General features: G+C 37.7%; 1 protein-coding gene across 2 annotated transcripts in view; it reads right to left on the bottom strand.

The window, feature by feature from the left end:
- The window catches only part of sgcd (sarcoglycan, delta (dystrophin-associated glycoprotein)), a 173,889-nt gene that overhangs the window by 69,618 nt on the left and 81,226 nt on the right, over positions 1-23,045 (bottom strand). For both annotated transcript variants that reach the window (XM_015048904.1, XM_015048903.1), the window contains one exon: positions 1,894-1,995. In XM_015048904.1, the coding sequence (XP_014904390.1) occupies positions 1,894-1,995 (102 nt within the window). The remainder of the gene's footprint in view (positions 1-1,893; positions 1,996-23,045) is intronic.

The following is a 23,045-nucleotide window of genomic DNA, read 5'->3' on the forward strand; positions in this document are numbered from 1 at the left end:
CACACCTCTAGAGACCAGGAGGTTTTGCAGAAATTTCTCTTATTGATTCGTTTCCAACTTGATTTAATGTTGAATTAACGATTTTTACCTTACTCAACATGTTGGATGTGGCCATACAGCTCCTCTCACCTCGGCTGTTGTGATTCTCTTCATCCTTCTTCATTTTCCTATTCTTAGTCCTGATTTTATATTCATCTCCCCTCTCAGTTTAATCGGAGCAGACATCATCTCCACTTCCAATACTCTTCTGGCAGCAATAAATATGTATATTTTATGAGGGGGACTAAAACAGTCTGCAGCCATCTTTAATGTACCTGCCAGCTAATGTTCTGTATTTATCACATGTTGATAGATATGCTCACATGTTGGCGTGAGCCAAATGAAGCCGCTTCAACAGGGTGCCAAATTGTGCACAGGGGAGATTATCCATGTTATCTGGATCTGCTTCCTGGAGAACTCCGGACTTAATTTCAATTTTGCTGCGAAGATGTTGTGCATGATTTAGTTGCTCTGTCAAACCAGAGTCGCCTGCTTCCTGTCTCTCTGGTTCTAATTCAGTCCTCCACCATCTGTCTCCCTGCTTCTGTCTCTATCACCATCTCTTCTTTTTCTCCATTGTTTCTTTACTCCCCTCTGCTCTCCCGCCTCCATCAGTCATTCTCTCCCTCAGCTCACGTTAGGTCCCAGACAACAGAGATAAAGCGCGCCTCTCCTGCATTATCAAGCCCTCCCTCCTCTACCTGCACACAGAGATTATTACAGAAGAGACGGAGGGAGGTTGTGCCTCTCTCTTTATCTGGCCCCCATCTCTTCCAATTCCCTGGCATCTTCCTGTAGCTGCTGTAGGAGCAACAGGAAGGAAAACCGAAAACAAAACAAAGGCCCTAAAACCACAAGCCAAACATTTTATGTGCGCACCTGTATAGAGGCTGTAGAGTACCTGAGGACGGAGCCATATTGATCAGAGATTCCTATGATGTGATATTCAACAGGAAATGTCGTGTCATGACCTCTGATGAAACGTGGTTGGACTGCGACACGGCTGGCCTGACTGTACAACATGCCCAGTCTTTTCTTCTTATGGAGGGAAAGATGCATTTTACAGTAGTTATTAAGAACAAATCCAGCTATTTTACAGACATGACCGCACCTTGATCCCACTGTTTTTTTCTGTTTTCTCTATTTTTTGTAACTTTTATTCCCATTTATTTTTTCTCTCTATTTTATCTTTCTTTTTTCTTTTATCACTTCTGCTTTTTTATTTTATTTTTTTCCCTTTTTCACATTTTACTTCCTTTATTGCTTTTCCTTTTTTTCCTTTTCCCTCCATTGTATTTATTCTTTTTTCACAATTTTAATCTGTTCTTTATTTTTCTTTCCCCAAATTTTCTTTTTCCTCCTAGTTTCTGTTTTTTCTTTCCTTTCATTAAAAAAGAATTCAATGTCTTGATCACACTTTTAATGTTAAAATCATTAAAGGGCATATTTCGTATTGCTAGAAATAATGTAAGTATATCAGACATTCCTCTGGTTCAAAAGCAGATGATTTTTGTGTGATTTTGTTGTCAACACATTCAACTTTGTACAGAACAAAGTATTCAATAAGAATATAATATATATATATATATATATATATATATATATATATATATATATATATATATATATATATATATATATATATATATATATATATATGTCAAACCCAACAGAGAAACTCAAACCTTTAGGGGGAAACCTTGAAAGTTCAGATTAAAACAAATAGGAACTTCATGGTAACCTTTTTTATAGGTTACCATGAATTAATGTGGACCTCTTAAAAAAGTCAGTGTAACAGTAGACAGTGTAAGCTCTGTCTGGCATTCATGTCTTAAAAACATGGAGGTTACTTACTGGACTGGACCGGATTTCTTTGGCATAGAGAGGTTGGAGGAACTCAGAGTCTCCTTCCAGTTTCAGGCCTTTTTCTGTTATTCTCAGGTTGCCCATGCCGTCCTGTCGGGAACAAGAAGCAGCCATGTTTAGTTCAATTTAGAAAACATCTCTTTCCAAATAGCATTTTATATTTAACATAAACAAACAAATTCTACAGCAGTCGAACACAAAACTTGTTGTGGACGAACCCAGCAGTCCATCTGCAGAAACTTCTGTTATTCCTTTTCTTTTTTTTTAAAGATAAATTTATGTCAATAATCTTTAATGTTTTAATTTTGAAAACAGACGCATGGATGAAACAATTTTCCTCCAATTATGTGTTTCACACAATCAAGTGGAAAACCAGAATGATCCAAAGTCCATGGTAAAAATAACAACGTGATTCTCTAATTCTTACCCATACAGGCAGGTGAAACTTTGACAAAAAACTTTATATAAACATAAACTGTTTTTGGCTGTTTTTTAAATATTTTATTTACAACACATTTGTGGGGGCAGGGTCACTACAAGGCAAATACAAAGATCATGATTCATAATTTAATTTAAATTTTTGTTGTACTTTTTTGTTACTTGATTGATGTGATCTCTGGATTTGAGCATTTAACATTTTTTACTTGATATTCATTCATGTTGTACACGACACTAAATATAATAATAATTCCTTCATTAAAAAACAAGAATGATAATTATAGTTGTATTATAATAATAACCTTAATAAAATTATTATTAATTCTAGTACTACTAATAATTTTATTTAAAAAAATAATATTTTACAATAATGATCTTCATATTTTTATTACCAATTAGAAAAACCATACCATTCTAATTCTACTATTAATAATAATATAATTAAAAATTAAATAATAATAATGATGTAAAAAAAACCCTAATAATAATAGTAATAATAATAATAGTAATAATAATAATAATGATAATAATAATAATGCCTCTCATACTTTTTTATTACTGCCATGCAAACAGGAATGTGTGGGACTTTTTGCACTAGATTGTTGACAGTCAGATTTTGGCCGTTAATGAGTCTCTGCCTCATGCAGCATGACGACATCATGCCCCCTCCGTATCTAACTGTCAGACGTCAGGTGGCTTCAGACCCATCTCATCCGCATTCCAACCACATTACATCTCATTCTGTCACAGTTGATCCTGGGTGGTAAACTTATGATTCCAAAAATAACCAAAGGATGTGGAATTGTTTTCAAACGCTCACTGAGCTCCACAACAAAAAATAGCAGCTTGAATTCCTTCAAACTTTGTGTTTTTGATTATGTTCACATCTCCAAACAGAAGCCTTTAAAGGACAATTTTAGTGTAGCTGAACGGAAAAAACACCAAAAGCTTCTGCATGCTGCTTTTGGAAAATTACATTTTTCAAGCCCTCAGCAGGTGCTGAAATAATTTCATACATCTGCATAAACACCAGAGGAGGGGAAAGAAGACAGGGAGTTTATCCACTGAATTAGAGCACTGAACATTTCAGCGTTATCTGCAGGAAGTTCAAGTTCAAGGTAAACACTACTGACCCAGCAGAAATGATGATCGAATACACAAAGAGCACCCTTTTAGTTATTGATATATTATGATCCACTGTATTGTTACAAAAATATCAAAATGTGTAATAAAAAGGATCCATCTTCCTGATTTCATTCAGTCCTTTGACTCGTCACGTTCTGACCAGCAGAATGAGATCCCAAACTTACTGCGGATAATCCAAAAACATAATCCTCCCCACACACACTGCGTAAAATATATTAAAATTCATGGGCTTTGGTCGCAGCAGAACAAGTGAAATACTGAATTATTCCCAGTTGGGAATCATGAGACGTCTCATTGCTCTTGCTGCTACTTAATTTCCCCAAAGTTTGATGATGAAACCCAATGAGAAGCACATACAGATCAGCTCTGTCACCCGCACTAAGATGAGCTGGAGCAGCACTTCTGGCAGGAGAGAGGCTGAAGCTTATCTTCCTGCTTAAATAGGAAATAAAGAATCTGCTCATTTTCAGGATTTCAGGAGACCTGAATAAGAGATGGTGCAGCTATTTTTGGGAGAGGTGTCATAACAAATCACAACAGATGTTCAGGTTGTTGGTGATAGTATGGAACCAAAACAAACAACAACAACAACAAAAATCACATTTTGCCATGTTTAAGTGGGTGGTGGTGGAAGGACCCAAGTGTAGGCAAGAAACACTTTCCATTCTTTACTAAAAAAATAAAAAATAAAAGAAACTTGTATAGAGCTTGGGAAACAGAAAAAGCAAATGAAGTAATGGAAAAAATAAGGAGGAATAACAGAGAATCCAGCAGTGAGTGAAAGAGAAAGACAAGCTTAGTTACTGAGAAAAACACAGAAATGACAAAACCAGAAGAGCTAATTGCAGGTGAGTGGATGTAGCTTGGGAAGGGAGAAGTCAGAGCCAAAGAAGTGTTCATCCACTGCTATAAGCAGTCGTTCATAATTTTTTCCTTTACATCCTGAAGCTCAACAGTACAGGTAGGTGTGCAATAACACATTTGACCCAGTAGAGGGTGATACTCTATCTTATAATACATTTTATGCCTTTTGCAGATGGTGGGTATCTACAAGACTGAATCTAACGCTTTAGCATTAGCTCCTGCAAAATATCATGTCGGAATAGCACCTTAATGTTGGTGGAACTAATATCTTATGATTAGCGCTTTAGCATTAGCTTACTCTAAGCACCACTTTGGTGTAGCTCTTTAGCATAGCCAGAACTAGTGTTTATGATCAGCGCTTTAGGGTTAGCACAACTAACTTTTCAGTTGGAGGTGACCACCACTGCCAGCTTCCAACATAGACTCAGTGAGGGGAAAAAAAATTGAGGTCATCCAGCTAAAGTTATAAGCTTGAACTTGGAATCAGCCGACTAGCATCTCAAAAGCATTACAATAATACAGGGTTTCTCATAAAACCAGGATAAGCACAACTGGTAAATAATTTAGCTAACTACATCATACAGGGGTGCTGTGGTGGTGCAGGGGTAACACACAAGCCACAGTAGAAAAAACATGACTGGTCTCTCTAAATTCTTCTTAGGTGTGAGTGTGTGTGCATGGTTATTTGTCCTGTGTGTCTATGTGTTGCCCTGCTTAGTCCTCGATGCAGCAGTCACAGTTCGAGTCCAGGCCTGATGACCGTCACCAAATGTCTTCCCCTTCTCTCATTACTTTCCTGTCTAACCACTCTCAAATAAATAGAGATGGTCAGGTTGATGTGACAAAGTATGATTTCACAGTTTTGTTAATTATTAACCCAGCAGAATAATTAATTATGTACATGTTCAATAATTCAATTTCTCTACCTTCATCAATAATGAGTGGAAATCTGCGTATTTAAGAGCCATGTGCAAATATGGCGAACATTTGTACTGAACTTTTGGCAAAGTCAGTACATTATTTAAGGACTTTGAAATATATGTATATTTTTGTATTATTACACTTCTACTGACCCACTACTGATGCAAGCTGCGGATTGTTCACTGTAGATTTCACAAAAAAAATTATTTAATTAAAAAAAAAAAAAAAAAAAAAAGCGGTGTTGGTCAGGACAGACAAGAAGAGCTCAAAGATCTGCTCAGATGCTGAACTCGCTGTATTCCTGCTTCCCTCCTGATCTTGCACCTTTTTTATTTTGATCACTGCAGGCGGCCCATTGAGCTGAGCAGCCATGAATAATTGAAGGTAACTGTGACCAGCAAAGATACTCTGAGGTGTTCCTTTAACTCGCTGCTCTCCAGCTCCTACCACATACCATTAGTTCCTAAGAAAACCCTCGTATCTTCATGACCTAAATGAAACTCACATGTGTTCTTCCCCTTCATAAATGAACATTTCTGAGTCTGCTTTGGGCTTTTTTCCCTCTTTGAAGCATGAACATGTGCAGGCCATGAATAGGTTCTACATATTTCCCATGCTGGGACAATAAAGACCATCCATCTGTTTCTGCAGCTCTGAATCTGTTCCCCCCTCCATCTCTGGCCATGCTGGGACTTTCTCAGCCGCATCCATACGGTCACGATTTTACAACGTGGACAGATTGCTGTTCGTCATTACTCATGCTTCAAAGTGTGTGGCCATAGGTCAACAGCATTTCAGCTCCAAGATGGTTCATTTTAAAATTTTTAAGTTTTGATAAATTAAAACGATGGAACTGTATGTAGAAACATCGTGGTGATGTTCAACCCCAAGCTGATATTTTATTACATTGCAAAAACACGAATCTCACTAAGCATTTTTGGTCTATTCAAAAATACACCAAAAAACAAGTGTACGTTTATTTCATACATTTGAAATAAATGTAGTTGCAAAACTAACAAGTAACCTTTTGGAAAGATGCAGGAGCTTGTTTTAATAAATAATTTCTTAAAATTCATGCAAAAGTACTAATTCCAGATCTGCACAGTGGTTGCCTTGCAGCAAGAAGGTTCTGAGTTCGATTCCTGGCCTGGGGTCTTTCTGCATGGAGTTTGCAGGTTCTCCCTCTGGATGTGCAGGTTCTCTCCAGATACTCCGGCTTCCTCCCACAGTAGAAAAACATGACTGGTCTCTCTAAATTCTCCTTAGGTGTGTGTGCATGGTTGTTTGTCCTGTCTGTCTCTGTGTTGCCCTGCGATAGACTAGTGACCTGTCCAAGGTGTACCCTGCCTCTCGCCCAGAACGTACGTTAGCTGGAGAGGCACCAGCACCCCTCTGAACCCACTAGGGACAAGGGTGTAAGAAAATGGATGGATGTATTAATTCCACTGGCAGATTATTTCAAAGTGTACAAAGACATTTACACTGGAAACCAGACCAAAAATATTTGGTAGGATTTTGTGATTTTGTTGTGTTTACATAGGAACACAGTAAAAACACAAGATCTCAAGTATCTTGCTGAATAAAACCTAAAATCTATCCAGAAGCATTTCCATCTATTATTGCTTCCGTAAACAATGTGCTGCTGTGTGATGTCTGTGTTCTTTTTCTGTGCATGGCGGTCATTTTGGTTTTGTAAATTAACAGACGTTTGATTTCAGTCACATTTAATTAGTAGTATGAACATCTCCAAGAATTTCACCACAAAATCATAATTGAGCATAAACATCTGATGTGCGTTCACAGCCAAAGTAAAGTTACAGTATTTTTCTGTGTGGTCTTTGTTTGAACTCAGTTTCTGTTTGGAGCAAGTGAAAAACGTCTTGTAAAATACCATCTGGGCCTCTGGTTCCTTCTGTCGTTCTGCAGATTTATTTGTGGTGTGCTGCACCACAAACAGAAGGAAAAACCACGAGCAGAAATACAAAGACTGATGCTAACCCTGTGTCTTCGCTCATATCTGTCCTCTTATCGGTATCCATTCAACCTCTCTCTCCCCCACTCTGTAAAGCTGACACCTTCAGAGGGCCAGGACGCGCTGCTGTCAATAACACTGAGCTGCTGGCCTCTTATCGAGTGTCTGCTCGATACGCATCAATCCGCCACCCGAGGCTAAAGCAAATATAGACGTCTCTTAGGAAAATATTACAAAGAGTCGGACTTTTTGCACATCGCACACTAATCACTGCTCTGCATGTTTAACAGGTGAAAGCTGTGTTTGAATACTCCTACGCAAGACAAGGTCTTCTGGGATCAAGTGTTTGAACTGTTACACCCAGGAGTGAGAAAAGAAACTCCTGAATGTTCTCACACTCTGCTGCTGAAGGCCGTTATTATAGCTTTAATGATACGATGAAACTGCTGCTGCTTAAAATAACTCACAGAAAGCTCCTGGAGACAAACAACTCAGATAAACAGTGTTTTAGTAACTCAAAGATTAACTCTGGATCCAGGAGTTGTTATCTGAACCAGTGTGGAGCATCACAATTAATCACATGTATTGATGATTTAAATAATCATCAACTAAAAGGAATTGATTAATTGTTAACTTTTAGTATAAGAACTCTAAGAAAGGACTTTTTTGAAACAACATATCCACAACAGTAGGTAAGCAAAAACTGCACAAAAATTTCTACATTTTGCATTTAAGATGACAAAAAGTTTTTGTCTATAAATACGTTCCACCCTGAACTCCTCAAGTCATACAGTTGTCGCTTTATCTGGTTTAAATTCTCTAAAATCTCCTGTTAAGCAACTTTTGCTATCAAGTTATTAGTTGGTTAATCCAAAAAACTATTGATAAGACAAGCCGAAAATGGCTGAGTTTTTCACATGTTGATGTTAGAAGTATTTTTTAGCTGCAAATGCATCCTTTGCAAATTACTGCAAATGTTCAAGTGCTTACTAAAAAAAAAAAAAAGCTACGTTATTGCCTTCTTGGCAATAAGAAATTTATTTTTTTTCTTATTAACAAAGGAATTGAGCGATTTGTTTATTTGCATTTGAAACATTTTTCTAATATTGTACGCTGTGAATAAGTTCCAATTAATCGACTGTCAGAATAATCAAGAGAAAAATCCATTAATTAATTTGTGTCATTTCGAACTGCAGTTGGGAGCCAGAAAAAATGTGTCCAAGGACCACAAATGGTCCCCGGGCCGCACTTTGGACACCCCTCGCCTGCCATCTTTAAGCTCGAATTTATGAAAATCTCCCAATAACAAAGCAAATGAATTGTGAATACTGTAGGACTACCGATTCTTCTGTATTCCCTCATATACCAGCATACTCAGCTTTTGTGTTTCAGATGCAAATAAACAAAGGCTCTGGCCACCTGTGCACCATTTGCCAAGAAGCACTCAGATGGTAAAAAGACGCTGCGTTCAGCGAGCAACAATGGATCTCATTGAACGCTCTTTCAATCAGCCAGTTGGGACCAACATGGCTCTGCTCCAAACTAATACATTTTACATCCTGTCTTTTTGATACCAACAAAGTTTCTGTACTGTTGGAGCAATGAACCACCTGGAGCAGCAACTTGCAGAGGTTTGCTCTCTTTCTGTCGCTACGTGGCTGATAGCTGCAGCGTCATGTAGCAACACCCTGCGATGGCTATCAGCCGAATTGGCTTTGAGATTGCTCTTCACCCTCCTCCTCCTCCCTGCTCTGATTGAGGCCCTCAATGTGGCGCCGCATCATCCATCAACGGGATGAGAAAGCCGACGGAGGTGGGAGTTTGGCAGAGAAAGAACCAAAGAATGAAAGATGAAAGGGAGGAGAGCCGGCCGGGGGGGAAGGTGGTCCTGATGGAGTCAGGATGAGATAAGACTGAGTAAAACAGATAAACACACAGAGAAATAGGAGTAAAGAGTAGAGAGAGTAATGACTGCATATGTTCATGAGTGGGCAAAGCTGGGAAGTCAAATTGTTGTGGACCTTTACGCATCTGCTATTCTTCCTGGTGGCATTTTGAAAAGTCAGACTGCATGAAAACAATTTTGCCATTCATAAACCATTCAAAATGTCTAAGTATATATGTGTGCAGTTTTTTATCATCCACAAACAGTATTAGCTTCTGGATGGAAACCCCTTTGCTATCCCACAGGCAATGCTACAAAATATGTAAAGAAACATCAACTTTTTGAATCGTTCTTTTCTCACTTTTAGAAGGAAAGAAAGTGAGAATAAAAATGGATTAAAATCAAACATCAGACCTGGTATGAAAACATCTGACATTTTATTTTTAAGTTGTGTCACCCAGTTCCAGTGTGAATCATTTTTCTCCAACTTTGGTCAATATCAACACAAGGTTAGCAGACGGTTGCTGCTGATTTACTGCCTCCACATCCATGTTGTAATTCTCAGGTTCCACCACATCTGAAAGGTACAGTCTCATACATTAACACCAATAGGGTTAGGGTTAGCCTAACCCTCTAACTCTTCAAACTCTATAAACATTTCTGGTCAAGTCAATCACATATCAACAACCCCATAGGGTCAAATGTTGATCTGATGGTTTATTAGACTTTTCCTCTACAGAATGGGAATCAAAGATTTCAGCCATCAAACTCCTTGAAACTGCTTGAAACTTTATTTAATAAAAAATAAATAAATAAATTTCAGACACAGAGCAGCTTAGAATAGTAGCAATCCATATTTATCCCACATCTTCCAACTGATGATTTCCATACAAGAAATTCAAACAGAAAAACATGGTGTGGTTCCAGGTTAGATGACAGAGCAGCATGTTTGCTTTCATGAAAAGATAGAGAACAGCAGCGGGGCTTCTCAGAGGCGCCACCTCTGCTGCCTGCACCTGCAGCCGCCAGTTGTCAGTGTCACAGAGGCTGATAGATTTCCTATTAACTCCGTCTTCATCTGGGATGGATGCCACGGCCCTCGGAGGCCAACACCAGTGTACCATCAAGGACTTCACACCGACGGTGATTGAAGGGTGAAAGTAAAAGCCTGCAGGCTCGGGGTGGTGGATGAGAGAGCAGCAAAGAGACCAAACATAAGCTGCCACTCACTTGATGGAATAACAAACACGCAGACGTGAAAGTTGATTTTGTTTACATTTAAGGACTGAAAAACATCTGAAAGATGAGACGGTAAACTTCCTTCAGACCTTAGAAAAATGTTCATTTAGGTTTCTCTTCATTTTGTCTTAATATTTAGGCAGAATTTGCTCCAAAGTGACACTAAACTCAGAGAAACACTGATTAGTCACAGGCAGGAGGACCTCATCACTATGAACATAAGACAAATGTAACTGCAAAGATGACCTTCCTTGGACATGTTAGGGTAGGGCTATTGTTTAAAGAAAACATGTCCATGAGATTTTTTGCATAAAATCTTTCTTACATGATAAGATTTCAGTTCTGCCTGTTTTGAGCTTCTTTCAGAATGATCTGTTTTAGGGTCTCTTGTCACTTTAAATCCAAATAAATAGCTGTTGGCCACGCCCCCAACTAGTACGTGGAAATGGCTTCAAACAGATGTGCATCTATACAACTTTACATCTCTGAAAAGCATTTGTAGAACCTCCTGCACAACCATTAAGAATGCAGGAAGTGGTTTATGGATGGTAAGTCAACACAACAACATAATACTTGACTTTTCCAGCAGCCATTATACAGTGGCTACGCCAGCTGACCAAACTTGCTGGAGTTCCTCTTGGATTGCTAAGTGACGGGATGAGCTTGGCTGGGTTTATATGCAGTCTACAAAACAAAAACTAGTTCCTGCTCTTCTTTCGGTCCTAAAAAACCCCAAATGGTTGACATATTCACTAGAGAGGTTGTCTACAAGGCAGGTACATGTGTTTTCCCCCTTTTTTTATTCTGAATGTTTGAACTCAGATGACAGTTTTTAACCGATCTTGTGGAAATGACAGAAATAAATTCAACAGAACAAAAGAGAAACCTTTTATGTCTTAACTTCAAGGACGATTCAAGACAGCCAGTCTTAACAGGAATAAAAGTTCCCAACACACACTCTAGATATCCTGATAGTAACTTTGACAGTAAGTTACTGTAATTACCTCTTGATTATTAAGTAATTACAGTTGGCTAATTGGCAGTTTTAATGGTACTTTGTTTCAAAGTTTCATCAAAGACAGAAGCAAAGTCCGGTCACCATGAAGACCATGTCTCAGAGCCTGGTTAAACTTTTTCAAAATACATTTCTTACTTACTCGAAACCTAAAACCACTGTGCAAGTCTACATAAAGAGCGAGGAGTAAAATGTGTACTCCTTAAAGCAAAGCACAATATCAGAACTTGATCCCAAAAGCCCATCACTCCCATCCTTGGACAACTCCACGAGCTTCCTGATTAATATTTGATTTCCTTTAAAAATCTCCTCCTCCGTGTCAAAGCTCTCTGACTTCAGCCTTCATTCACACGTCTCCAAGTATTTTAGCTTTCCGCTTTTTCAGAAAGAAGATTAAAGCCCTCAGCTCTACTTCCTCTTGCACCAGGATTTTTCTCCATATAGCAACCCAGACCAGCTATCCAGTATTTCAACAAACCTTGAGAACTGAGATTTTAGGAATTGTAACAACACTAAGCAATTCATGTAAGTACAACGATGCGTACTTTGAAAAATGTTTTACTCTGATTTATTGTGATACCCCCAAAAAACCTCATTGAAACTAATTCCTTGTGTGCAGTTCCCAATGACCACAGACCATCAATGAACAGACAGCATCATGAAGACCAAGTAGACAGCAGATAGGTCAGGGACAAAGTTCTGGAGAAGTTTGGTGGTATTTTTACACATGGCAGTCTGAAAGACTCGGTTCGATTGGGGACAAAAATAGCAATATTAGTTACATTTTCTAGCTGGTGTGGTTACCTTCAACACTGCACTGTCAAACGAATCAAACTCTTTGAAAAACCTGTTCAACCCTCTCGCCTGTGGTGGCGCTGCACCAAGATCTGCTGAATAAAAATAAGACAAAAACTTCTGAAGAAGACACTGAGCAAACCTTTCTTCTTCATGAAATGCAAATGAAAATGGTGAGGCTCAGATTTTAGCAGCAGCAGACCTTAGTTAAGGGCTCCTTCTACAGTTTCACAAATATGGGTTGCCACTGGAATAAAAATAAAAATGATCTGATCTGAAGAAGTTTCAAAAGCCTTTAAGACAAAGGTTGCATAAAAATGTAGATCTCTACACTCCTGTTTTTTTTTTAACAGAAAAAAAAGTCATCACCTTAAAACTGAATCCCCTAAATCTCTCTAGTCCATCCTTTCAAGTTGCCCCCTTCTTTATTTTTTTGCTGTTGACTCCGGAGGTCCTAAGATGATGTCTTCTTTCTAAGTGGACTGGATGTCTTGCCTGACCCGACATGATTCCTTCAATTCGTGTTTTGACCCGTTCATGACTTACTGCCTGCCCTTTTTCAGCTAAAATAATTACTCACTCTGGGACAAATAAAGATGCTATCGCTGTTTTTCTAAGGAAAAAAAAAATGATACGGCAAAGAGGGCAGAGCGCGAATCATTACAAGCAGACATGTCCATTCTTTGGAAAAACATGGTGTACCTGTTTTTTGTTGTTGCTTTTTTCGTAGTAGCATGTGGAGCTGCTTAGATTTATCAATTTAAATCAGTTTCTTGAAGAACATGGAGGAACAAAAGGAAAACATTTTTCCATCTTTATGCTCTTAACAGCTTAATTAAAGTAAATATTTTGGTGAAATTCTGGGTAAATGTTGAAGAAATGAAGTTGTATTACAACTGGCAAAATGAAGATAAGACAGAATAAAGAAACCCCAGTCACCAAGTTTTCACATTTGAAGTAATAGAAAAAAACTAACTGATAAAACTCAGTGCCATGAGAAAGTATTTCAGTCTTTTATTTTTACTTAAATGTTTCATATCAAACAATTTCTAGTTGGAAAAACAACCTGACTAAATACAGAATGGAATTTTGAATGTTGAGATGGTTTCATAAAGGAAAAGGCTATCCAACCCAAAGGTCCCATTTATTATAGAATACACTTCCACTAATCTGCTAATAGCAGAGCTAATTTTCATTTGGCGCTTTTGCTAACTTTGGAAATACCTAGTGCACTTAACTTCTCGTAAGTTAACTCTTCCAGATACATTTGAAAGCACTAATTTACTAAAACATGGACAGCAGAGAACAGTTGGTTGTAGTCTTTCAAAGGTAAATATAATTTGAACTGAAATTAGTGATTTAGCACTAGCTACTACCAAAAAAATGTTGCTATAGCGCTTAGCTAGCTTAGTTTACAGTAATAATGTTTATGATTAGTGTATTATTTTTAGCTAAATCCTGTAGTTACTGTTGCTCACCATTGTAGAAGATTATCCAAACCCTGAAGAAGCAAAGCAAGAATATTTAGTTGGTATGTAGATAGCAGCTCATGGCTTCTGGTTAAACTAGGTGACCCCAAGATGCCAGCATTTGTTTCAGATCTCCAACAGGAAGATTCAAAGATTCTTTGCTACTGTCTACCTGCTTTCTTTGGTAGTGACAAATAGATCATACACAGTAGATCACAGCTACCAAATACATTGTAAGATCTTAAGAGTTTAGAGTGTATGAAATCCAGTCAACTTAAAACAAAGGATGAATCACTACAATACTTGAGTTACATAGATTTCATGTGATTTTTTTAGGGGTTTAAGTGCTTTTTACCCATCTTTACAATTACCAAATCATCCTATTGTCATCTTACATAAAGAGTTTCTTGTCAAAATGGAACAAAAACTAATTCATGCATTTCTTTCAGTCCTGAAAAGCCCCAAACGGGAGACATATGCACCTTAAATAGAGCTGGATGGGAAAAGAAAACATGTGGAAGGCTGAAATCATTCAGACAGCTCCACATGAAACTCTTTAAATAATAGGCACAGCAAAGATGAAGTGAGAAAGAGACACTGGCACAGCATGGTGGGCTTTGGGAGTAGATAAAAACTTTATCTAGAATATCTGTTTCCCAGAGCCTGGACACATCAGTGTTTTGTCATTGATTAAGACGGCTGAATTGGTTCTGACAGTACCCACCCTCCCCGTTCAGATTCAAGCACAAAAACCAACCCCTGGTGTCGCTCGGCAGGACATAACAGCAGCCTAACTAGTCGATGTTAATATTGATCCTTACCGCCGGTTAGAAGACAGTCGGCGTTTATCTACATCAAGCAAGATCACGACCCTGACAGGAACCCATCAGATGCAGATGTGAGTTCTCCATTTAGACTCTGTCATTCTCACTGTGTTCATGTCAGCGTCACTGCAGCTTTTAAAGCATGCCAAACATGAAGAAGGGGGAATTAGCTCTTGTTTTGAGGAAGACGCTGCAGGAAACAAGCCTGGTGGGAGCTCTGAGACTGAACAGATCTAATATGCCCCACATCAAAAGCTCAGAACTGGAAGAGGCTGCGCACAGATGCAGCATTTGTGGTGCTTCCACGCAGACGGATGTCCTGAGAAAACCTTTTTATTCCAGAAACTTTAAATTAAATCCATGGAAATACTGAATAATCCAGCTGGAGAGCTTTATTTTTGGTCTCACCTCGTGTGGACAGCAGTGAAACAATCTTACAGTTGAAAATACAGTCTTACAATATATTAGCTAGTAGTAAACCTTTATGTATTTTAGTGGGATTTTTTTAATAGATTGAAAACCATTTTCCAATTGACAATTATGAGATAGCACAAAAAAACATATTACACTGGACCCCGTTATTCATTTAGGGACCAAAACCACCAATGAGTAGCTAAAATTCACAAATGCTTGAGACCTCCTCTAAAAACACTCATAACTGCCTATTTTAATAGTTAAAAATGCCAAACATACATTTATGCACATTAATACACAGTGGAAACTGTCTTAGCAATATAATGGAAGCTAACATCTACTCTCTCCCTTATTTCCGCTTTTGTGGTTACAGTCAGTAAGTGCCATGGAGAATAAAGTGTGGTCCAGGATTGGCTGCTTTGCAAGCTCCAACCAATAGCAGGTCAAGTAGCATTGCATCTTGGTATGCAGCTTCCTCTGCTGCATTTTCTTTTGAATATTTTAGATATGGTGAAGAAAAAAAAATCCATAAATTGGTGACTTTTCCATGAAAAACATGGAATTATGTTCCACTGTCCTTCAAAAGTTGGCAAATTGAGACCAAATCACCAGACTGAAGACTTTTGTCATCTAGTTTTTGGTAGAAAGAAACACGAGAAAAACAATCACGCATAAATAAATGATTTATCCTGGGATTAATTTATTGGGTAACACTTTATTTGAAGGGGGGTGAATAAGACTGTCATGACACTGTCATAAACATGACAACACATGTCATGAACATGAATAAGCCTTCATGAATATTTATGACTGTTGTCATAAAGCGTCATTCGGTAAATTATGACACTTTTAATACAAAGTTGACATTATTCAAAATGTCTTTGTTATGACAACTTGACATTAACCAAGAAATCATTACTGTTATAAATTTGTGATAAAAGTATTACTGATTGCACTTTAAAAATTAGGTAACTTTATGTTATTAAAGGTAAAGTTTAAACAGTAATGATTTCTTGGTTAATGTCGAGTTGTCATAACAAAGACATTTTGAATAATGTCAACTTTGTATTAAAAGTGTCATAATTTACCGAAAGATGCTTTATGACAACAGTCATAAATATTCATGAAGGCTTATTCATGTTCATAACAGGTGTTATGTCATGTTTATGAAAGTGTCATGACAGTCTTATTCACCCCCTTCAAATAAAGTGTTACCATTTATTGTGACATACTGTCAACTATATTCTCAAGCAAGTAATTTGGTGTCTCGCTTTGTAGGGTTTTTTTTTATTTTATTTTGAAGAGGTGGTTCAGCAAACATTAGCAAACATCAGTAAAGTGTCGCATCACTGTGACATAAAATAAAAGCTCTTTAAATCCAGAAAGGCCTTGCCTCGGTTGCCTGTGACTGAAATAAGTTCACTGAAGCAAATAGTTTCTTTACAGAGAAAAGAGCCAGGTGACCTCTTGTCGAAATTAACTGAGAACGCTGATGTGCAGAACCTTGCTGAAGGGTACATCAGCTGAAGTAATTACGGAGCCGGAGCGCTGCTGTTTGAGTCTGTCGGGCTCACACTAATAAGCATCACATCATTTGATCTTTAGTAGCAGCCAACTAACGACTCATTAGCAGAAGATTTGTGGTTTTCATAAGTGTGAGTTTTGCAAATAGTCTCGGTCTTCATCACTCGGTGGAGAACTGAGGACATCAGAGACTGATGGGGCTTTCTTTGCTTCCTGACAGGTAAATTGCATCCCAAGCATTCCTAGTTCATTGATGCTTAATTCTTTTATCTCTAATTTATCCCCATCACAATTTGTGTTTTAAAGCGCAGGACCCAACATCATGGCTGATTCATCTGCCTGGATTGAGGCCCCTGAACTTGTATTGTGTGGTGCTCTCTACACTAGCTGCGGCCAAACTTTTCACTATGTGGGTCAAAAACATCAAGTTGAGAATTTTATATATTTTTTTCTATTTTAGTTTTAAAAAAATTTAATTTTATGTTTCCTTTTGGGGCAAAATTTCCCCAAAAGTTTTTTTTTTTTTGAGTTTTTCTTTTCAGGACTCTTCATGTTGTTAACGTTATCTGATTCATGTTAAGGGCACATAAATGTACATTAGAGTCACTTTTTGCTTCATGCTGAGTTGAACCAAAGACGCAGAATGAAGGACAAAGACAAAGTTGGAATGCAAGAAACTTTCAGCAGCTAAAATAAGATGTAAATATGTTAATAAAAGTATATCTCTGTGGAAATAAAGCTAATTTGTTACAGATAATTCTAGTTTTAAATGTTGGCCGTAAGCATTTACTTTCACACTAAAACTTAAGTAAGGTTTGATATGGCATCTCACAGTCAGAAAAGCAGGATATTTGTACATTTTCACTTTGTCATCCAGGAATTGAATTTTTATCTTTTGAGCTTTAAACAGTAAAAGCACAAAGTGAAACGGCTTCAGGAGCACAATAAGTTTCAATAACATGCCTGTTCACTACCACTATTTTGTGTTTAATCTCCCCATGTTCTGTAATTATACATTAGGTTGCATGTCTTGGAGCAAGCTAATTTTCCCATTAGGGGCTATAAAAGCCTGAAGTTTAGCTTTATTAGTCGTCCCCTGAGTGCTGAATTTATGAATTTAGCCGACTCTGCCTCAAACATAATTAGTGTCCTCAGCTGTAACTTCATTTTACAGTTAGAAAATCCAGTGCTGCTTAATTGTCCTGCTCTCTGGTTCTTTTCAGTCAACTAAAAATGGATTAAGCGACCTGGGAAAACACCCAGTCAAAAGTCCAAAGCCCTTCAACTGCCGATCTTATTTTTATCCTTCAACCTTTAGTTGAGCTACTTTCAGTCTCATCGACAGTCAGAAGTTTAGTCACTGAACTACTTTAAAGGTGACCTATTTTGCTTACTTGAACAGGTTGGGATAGGATTATGTGCAACACAAAACATGTTCAACACATTTTTTGCGAAACAATTATTGTAACATAATGAGATTTCAGTGTGGGCAGTTCTGCCTATTTGGAGGTCCTTTAAAAATGATGTTATTTTAGGACCTCTTGTCATTTTAAATCACACCACCCAGCTCAATCACCTGGTCACCTGGGTAGCTTTAGCAACAAGTTGATTTACATGACGTATTCTGCTCAATGCAAAACGACCAAGGCCATAGCACCAATAGGACCAAGCTGAACAGAGACGGGCTGGGCCAGACTGGACCCTGCAGTGCAAAAAGGGCTTTAGATAAGCAAAAGACAAAAGATGGATGGATGATTTTCAAACTTTTTGATTTTGAATTGAAAATCTGCACAAATATAAAAACTTGGATCTACAACTAACATTTTAATGTATGTTTAGACAGTAATTTACCATTTAACTTTTTAAATAGACACCAATGTTAAAATAAATCAGCAGGATGACTTGTTGGGATGGGTACTGGTAAAGAACAGACATTAAGTGAACAATTAATGGCATTCAGGTATTCAGATTTTATTGAAGCGCTGTGGTTATTTTCCACTAGTAGAGGAACAACTTTCATTCTATGATGGAACACCTTCACTACAGATCTAAAACTGAAAAAAAAACAACAACAAAAAAACAACAGATAAAATATGGAAATACTATTGTCAGAAACATCTTCGTCAGTGTTAGCTTCCTACTTATTCATCTCTGACTTCTCATTACTCTTCCTTCTTCTGCATGAGTGAAACACCATGGGGGATGCAGGGAAGGGAGACTGCAATCAAGATGAAAATTACTGCTCTTTCTCCCGTAAGCAGCAGCAACAATCAGCAGCAAACCCGGAGATGTTTACCTACTGAACCTCCTCAGATGTTTCGTGACTGAGCTGGTGCCTGAAAACAGACATGACTTCATTTTTATTTTCCATTGTACCAGCCGCATACGTCCATACCCTCTCTATAGGAACAGTTCCCAATGTCTTCAGGCAAACAAAAATGTAAACAGAGCCGGATCAATGGCGGGAGCAGTGTGGAGAGGATAAAGGAAGAACCGCATACATAAAAGAGGGAAAAGATGAAATAAAAACCTTTGAACTAGAAAAACAACTTTACTGATAAAATAAGCCTAAAAAACAGTTTTTAAGGGGAATTAGTATTCAAATTTCACATTTTGCATATTTTTGTACTTCCAGTTGCTTCTAAAAACAACCCCAGCACTTAAAATGAAACAACCAGCAGTTTTTAATGTGTTAATTTCTTGTGTCTAGAAAATGAGCTATTTTGAAAAACCTGACGGATGTTAGGTCATAATTCATTTGCACAGCGTCGTTACCTAGCAACCCCAGCAAACTTCAAGACATTTGGTCAGCTGGATTTACTGATATATGCACTGCATAATGGCTGCTGGAAAAGAGGAGTGCTTTGTTGTTGACTTACCATCCAGAAACTACTTGTTGCATTCTTGCAGGTTGTGCTGGAGGCTCCGCTCATAATAATCATGTATACTTGCGCATCTGTTCATGTGTGAGTGTAAATGTTGAGTTGGGGGGCGTGGCGAAGCTTACTTAAAGTGACAAGAGGTCCTAAAACAGGTCATTCTGAAAGGAGCTCAAAATGGGCAGAACTGGCCAGAATTTGATAATCTAAGAATTATTTTGTGCAGGAAATGTAATGAACATAAACCATAAACTCACCCTAACCTGTTCAAGGAAGCATAATAGGTCACCTTTCATTACTAGGCTACACCGTTTGTGCCGTCTCGCTCCAGGTTTACAAGACAAAATAACAAATTATTCTTTTTTTATCATTCTAATAACTTTTGATGGCACAATTACTCAGAAATTACTTTGCTTCTCATGAGTGCATTTCACATCTTGAAAAGCATTCTTGCATGAAACTTACATGCTAGTTCCATCAAAAGAAAATTGCTCCAGTTACACCTGTTTTTGAGAAACTCCATTATTAATGCACCCAGATACAAAAAACAGGGCAAAAATCACACCTGGTGCAGAGTGAACCACCAGCCTGAAGTGATGATTACATCCAAGAACCTTGTGTTTATGATGAAGGCTATTTTTGAAGTGAACAAAAGAAAAACACAACCAATAGCAATTTGCTTCTAGGACACCTTAAGCAGTCTCACTCGGAGGTTAAATTAAAAATCATATTATTTTTCAGGCTGACTGATGACTCTCCAGATGCCACTGCGCTGCACAGGCCAAAATCACTGCCATAAAGCAGTTCAACAAGCATCACAGCTCTTTATACAACAGGCCAAATTTAGCCGGGCACTCCATGTGTTGGTGTGCAAATCTGGGAGCTGGATGTGTGTAAGATCTCAGCAGCTCACAAGTCAGGACAGAAATACAAAACTTAGACAATGCTTTTACAAGAACCTCCAGGTTACTTCCCGGAATCCAGAGGGTACTTATTAGGGCTGGGCGATTTGGCTTCAAAATAAAATCTCAAACTTTTTTTATTCCAGATCTGAGATCTGGCAGCATTCTTTATTTTTTCTGACTTTCTTTTCTGAACAATGAATTACAAATGAAAGTATTTTCAAAAAGTGATTTTTATTTCAATCATCCTATATTAAAGTGATATTGCATGAATTCTTGTTTAAATATGAGAATATAGTCATAATATTAAGATAGAATTTAACCAGAAAAAAATAACAGCTTAAAATTAAGAAAAAACAAACAAACAAACAGTTCTTTTAATTAGAAAAAAAGCTTAGTTATCAGCATCTGATGTGTCCAGATCAGTTTGTCCGATTGTTTCTTCAAAATAGACAAAGTTGCTCAATTGTTTCAAAGTCCTGCTAAGGACAATAACTTCAAGCTGATGAATTATTTTTTTTAATAAAGCATTAAGTATTATTCGTAAAATGTATGCCAAAGTGCAGCTGCACAATATGCTCATTTAAATTTTTTGGTAGCTTTTGTGTTGGAGTTCTCATAAAAATATGACTTTATTCTCTTATTATTTTGACTCAATTATCAGAGAACTTTTTTCTCGCAATGAAAAAAATCTCAACCTGTGTCTAATATTGAGCTGAATTCAAAGAGTGAATGGTTTAAAAGATCTCGATTTTCCAAAGATTAAATCTTCAAAAACCAATGAACGACACATTTAAATGTCCTCCAAGGAGTTTTCAGCCCTTTGACAGTTTTTATAGGTCTTAACTGAAGAATTGTACAAATTTATGTAATTCCTCACCTCATCGGAAAAATGTTGCTCAAAAGTATTCATGTCATCTGCAGATACAAAAACGGATAGTGGGAACAAACTAGTTGATCCAAAACACAAAGAAAATGAGAATAACTGAACTAAATGATAGAAGAAACAAACACAGAAATGACCAAAAGAGAAAACTGAGACTAAAAGACGGGAATGAAGATTCACCTTCCAACAGGACAACGACCGTAAAGCCAGAGCCACAGATGCAATGACATGGTTTAAATCAAAACATATGCAAGTGTTATAGTCCAGAACTAAATCCAACTGGAAATATGTGGCTGAACTTGACTCTGACGTTTTACCTTGCTGTCTGTGGCTGTAGAATGATCAAATTTGAAAAAATAAATAAATAAATAAATAATAATAATAATAATAATAATAATAATAAAGGAATATTAACACGGTTCCTATTTCTGAAGACTGCAGAAAGAAAATACAGGCGTACTTCAGTCTGAGGCTGCTTGGCTGCATGTGGGTCACAGCGACATGCCCTGACTGATGGAATAATGAATCCTGACTCCTACAAGAAAATGTCAGGATATTTGTCTGTGACCTGAATCTTCAGACAGAGCTGCTCATGCATCAGCGAGGGGCAACAGGTCTGCCATCTGAAAACCTCAGCCAAATATCTGAAGTTATTATCAATCAGACATGAAATCCACTTACAGTGTAACAAACCCCCTAATCAATTTTCTTTTTGGGATGAAAAACTGTCGAAATAGGAAAATAATAGACTGCGTTCACACTGCAACCTGAAGTGACCCAATTCCGATTTTTTTGAGGTAATGCGACCTGTATCCAATTTTTTCATGACAGTCTGAACACAGGTCAGATTCTTTTTGAATGCGAGCCATATCTGATATGTATCCGATTTAAATGTGACCTACCGTCCAGGTCTCATTCATCCAAACAAAACGTCACTGATACTCAACAAATGTCACTATTTTGCATCCTGATAGACGCAAGTGGGAAGGAAAATAACAACCATGACAGACGATATGAGGACTAAGTTGTTAATATGCTGCTCCAGTCGGACAACAATTTCAAATGTGTAAGCTATGCTACACGTTAGCCTCCATGTTTACTTATGCAAACACTGAGCAGTTCTTTTTATGGCAGTTGGCAGAACACTGAGAACGTTGACACTATTGCGCCCTCTACTGCGCATGCGGGACACTTTCAGGTTGTTGCCCGTTCAGACTGCAGAACACATAAAGGTCGCATAGGTTTGGCAGTGTGAACGGCCACGGCAAAAAAATCTGATTTGACAAAAAATTGGAATTGCTCATTTCAGGCTGCGGTGTGAATGCAGCCCTAAAGTTCTACTTTTATGTTCCTGTGTAAATGTAGTTTGCCTGCAATATTTTGCCTAAAAACTAACTCAGTGTTGGCCTCTTTTGGTTGAACGGTGCCTTAACAGTTGAACCTACAGTATGTGTTGCAGTTGGTCCAACTTTGTCAGTCAGCATTCGGCGTGGTCTCCAACAACTCTGAAAAAAAGTCACTGAGGCTGTTTTTTTTTTTTTTAGGAATTAGGAGGTAATTCACATTATATGAAAGATGTGAAAAAATATGATTTTGACAAAACTGGCCTATTTTTGTTTGTAGAAATTATAAGTCCAAAGGTGACTGCTCTACTCCTTGTCTATGCTAGCAGTCAATGTAAACTGTTAATGCTGAAGAAAACTTGTGTTAAAAAACGTATCTGATCTCCTATATATCTATATCTTTCTGACATTGGCAGGAATATCTAAAAAAACCCCATCAGATTCCTCCTTACTGTCTGTGTTGTAACAGCGATCAGTGCAGCTCAGGTTCCCCTTAAACATCATAAAAGTGCTCAACAAAGTTGCAAAGCAGTAGTCTGAAAGTTTTTTTTTTTTTTGGGGGGGGGGGGGGGAAATTTTTACGACAAAAATATAAAAAGGCGCTCTCAAGGGGAAAATATTATT

Source organism: Poecilia latipinna, unplaced genomic scaffold, assembly GCF_001443285.1.
Source record: "Poecilia latipinna isolate Pla-1442-1.1 unplaced genomic scaffold, P_latipinna-1.0 Scaffold911, whole genome shotgun sequence".
NCBI lineage: Eukaryota > Metazoa > Chordata > Actinopteri > Cyprinodontiformes > Poeciliidae > Poecilia > Poecilia latipinna.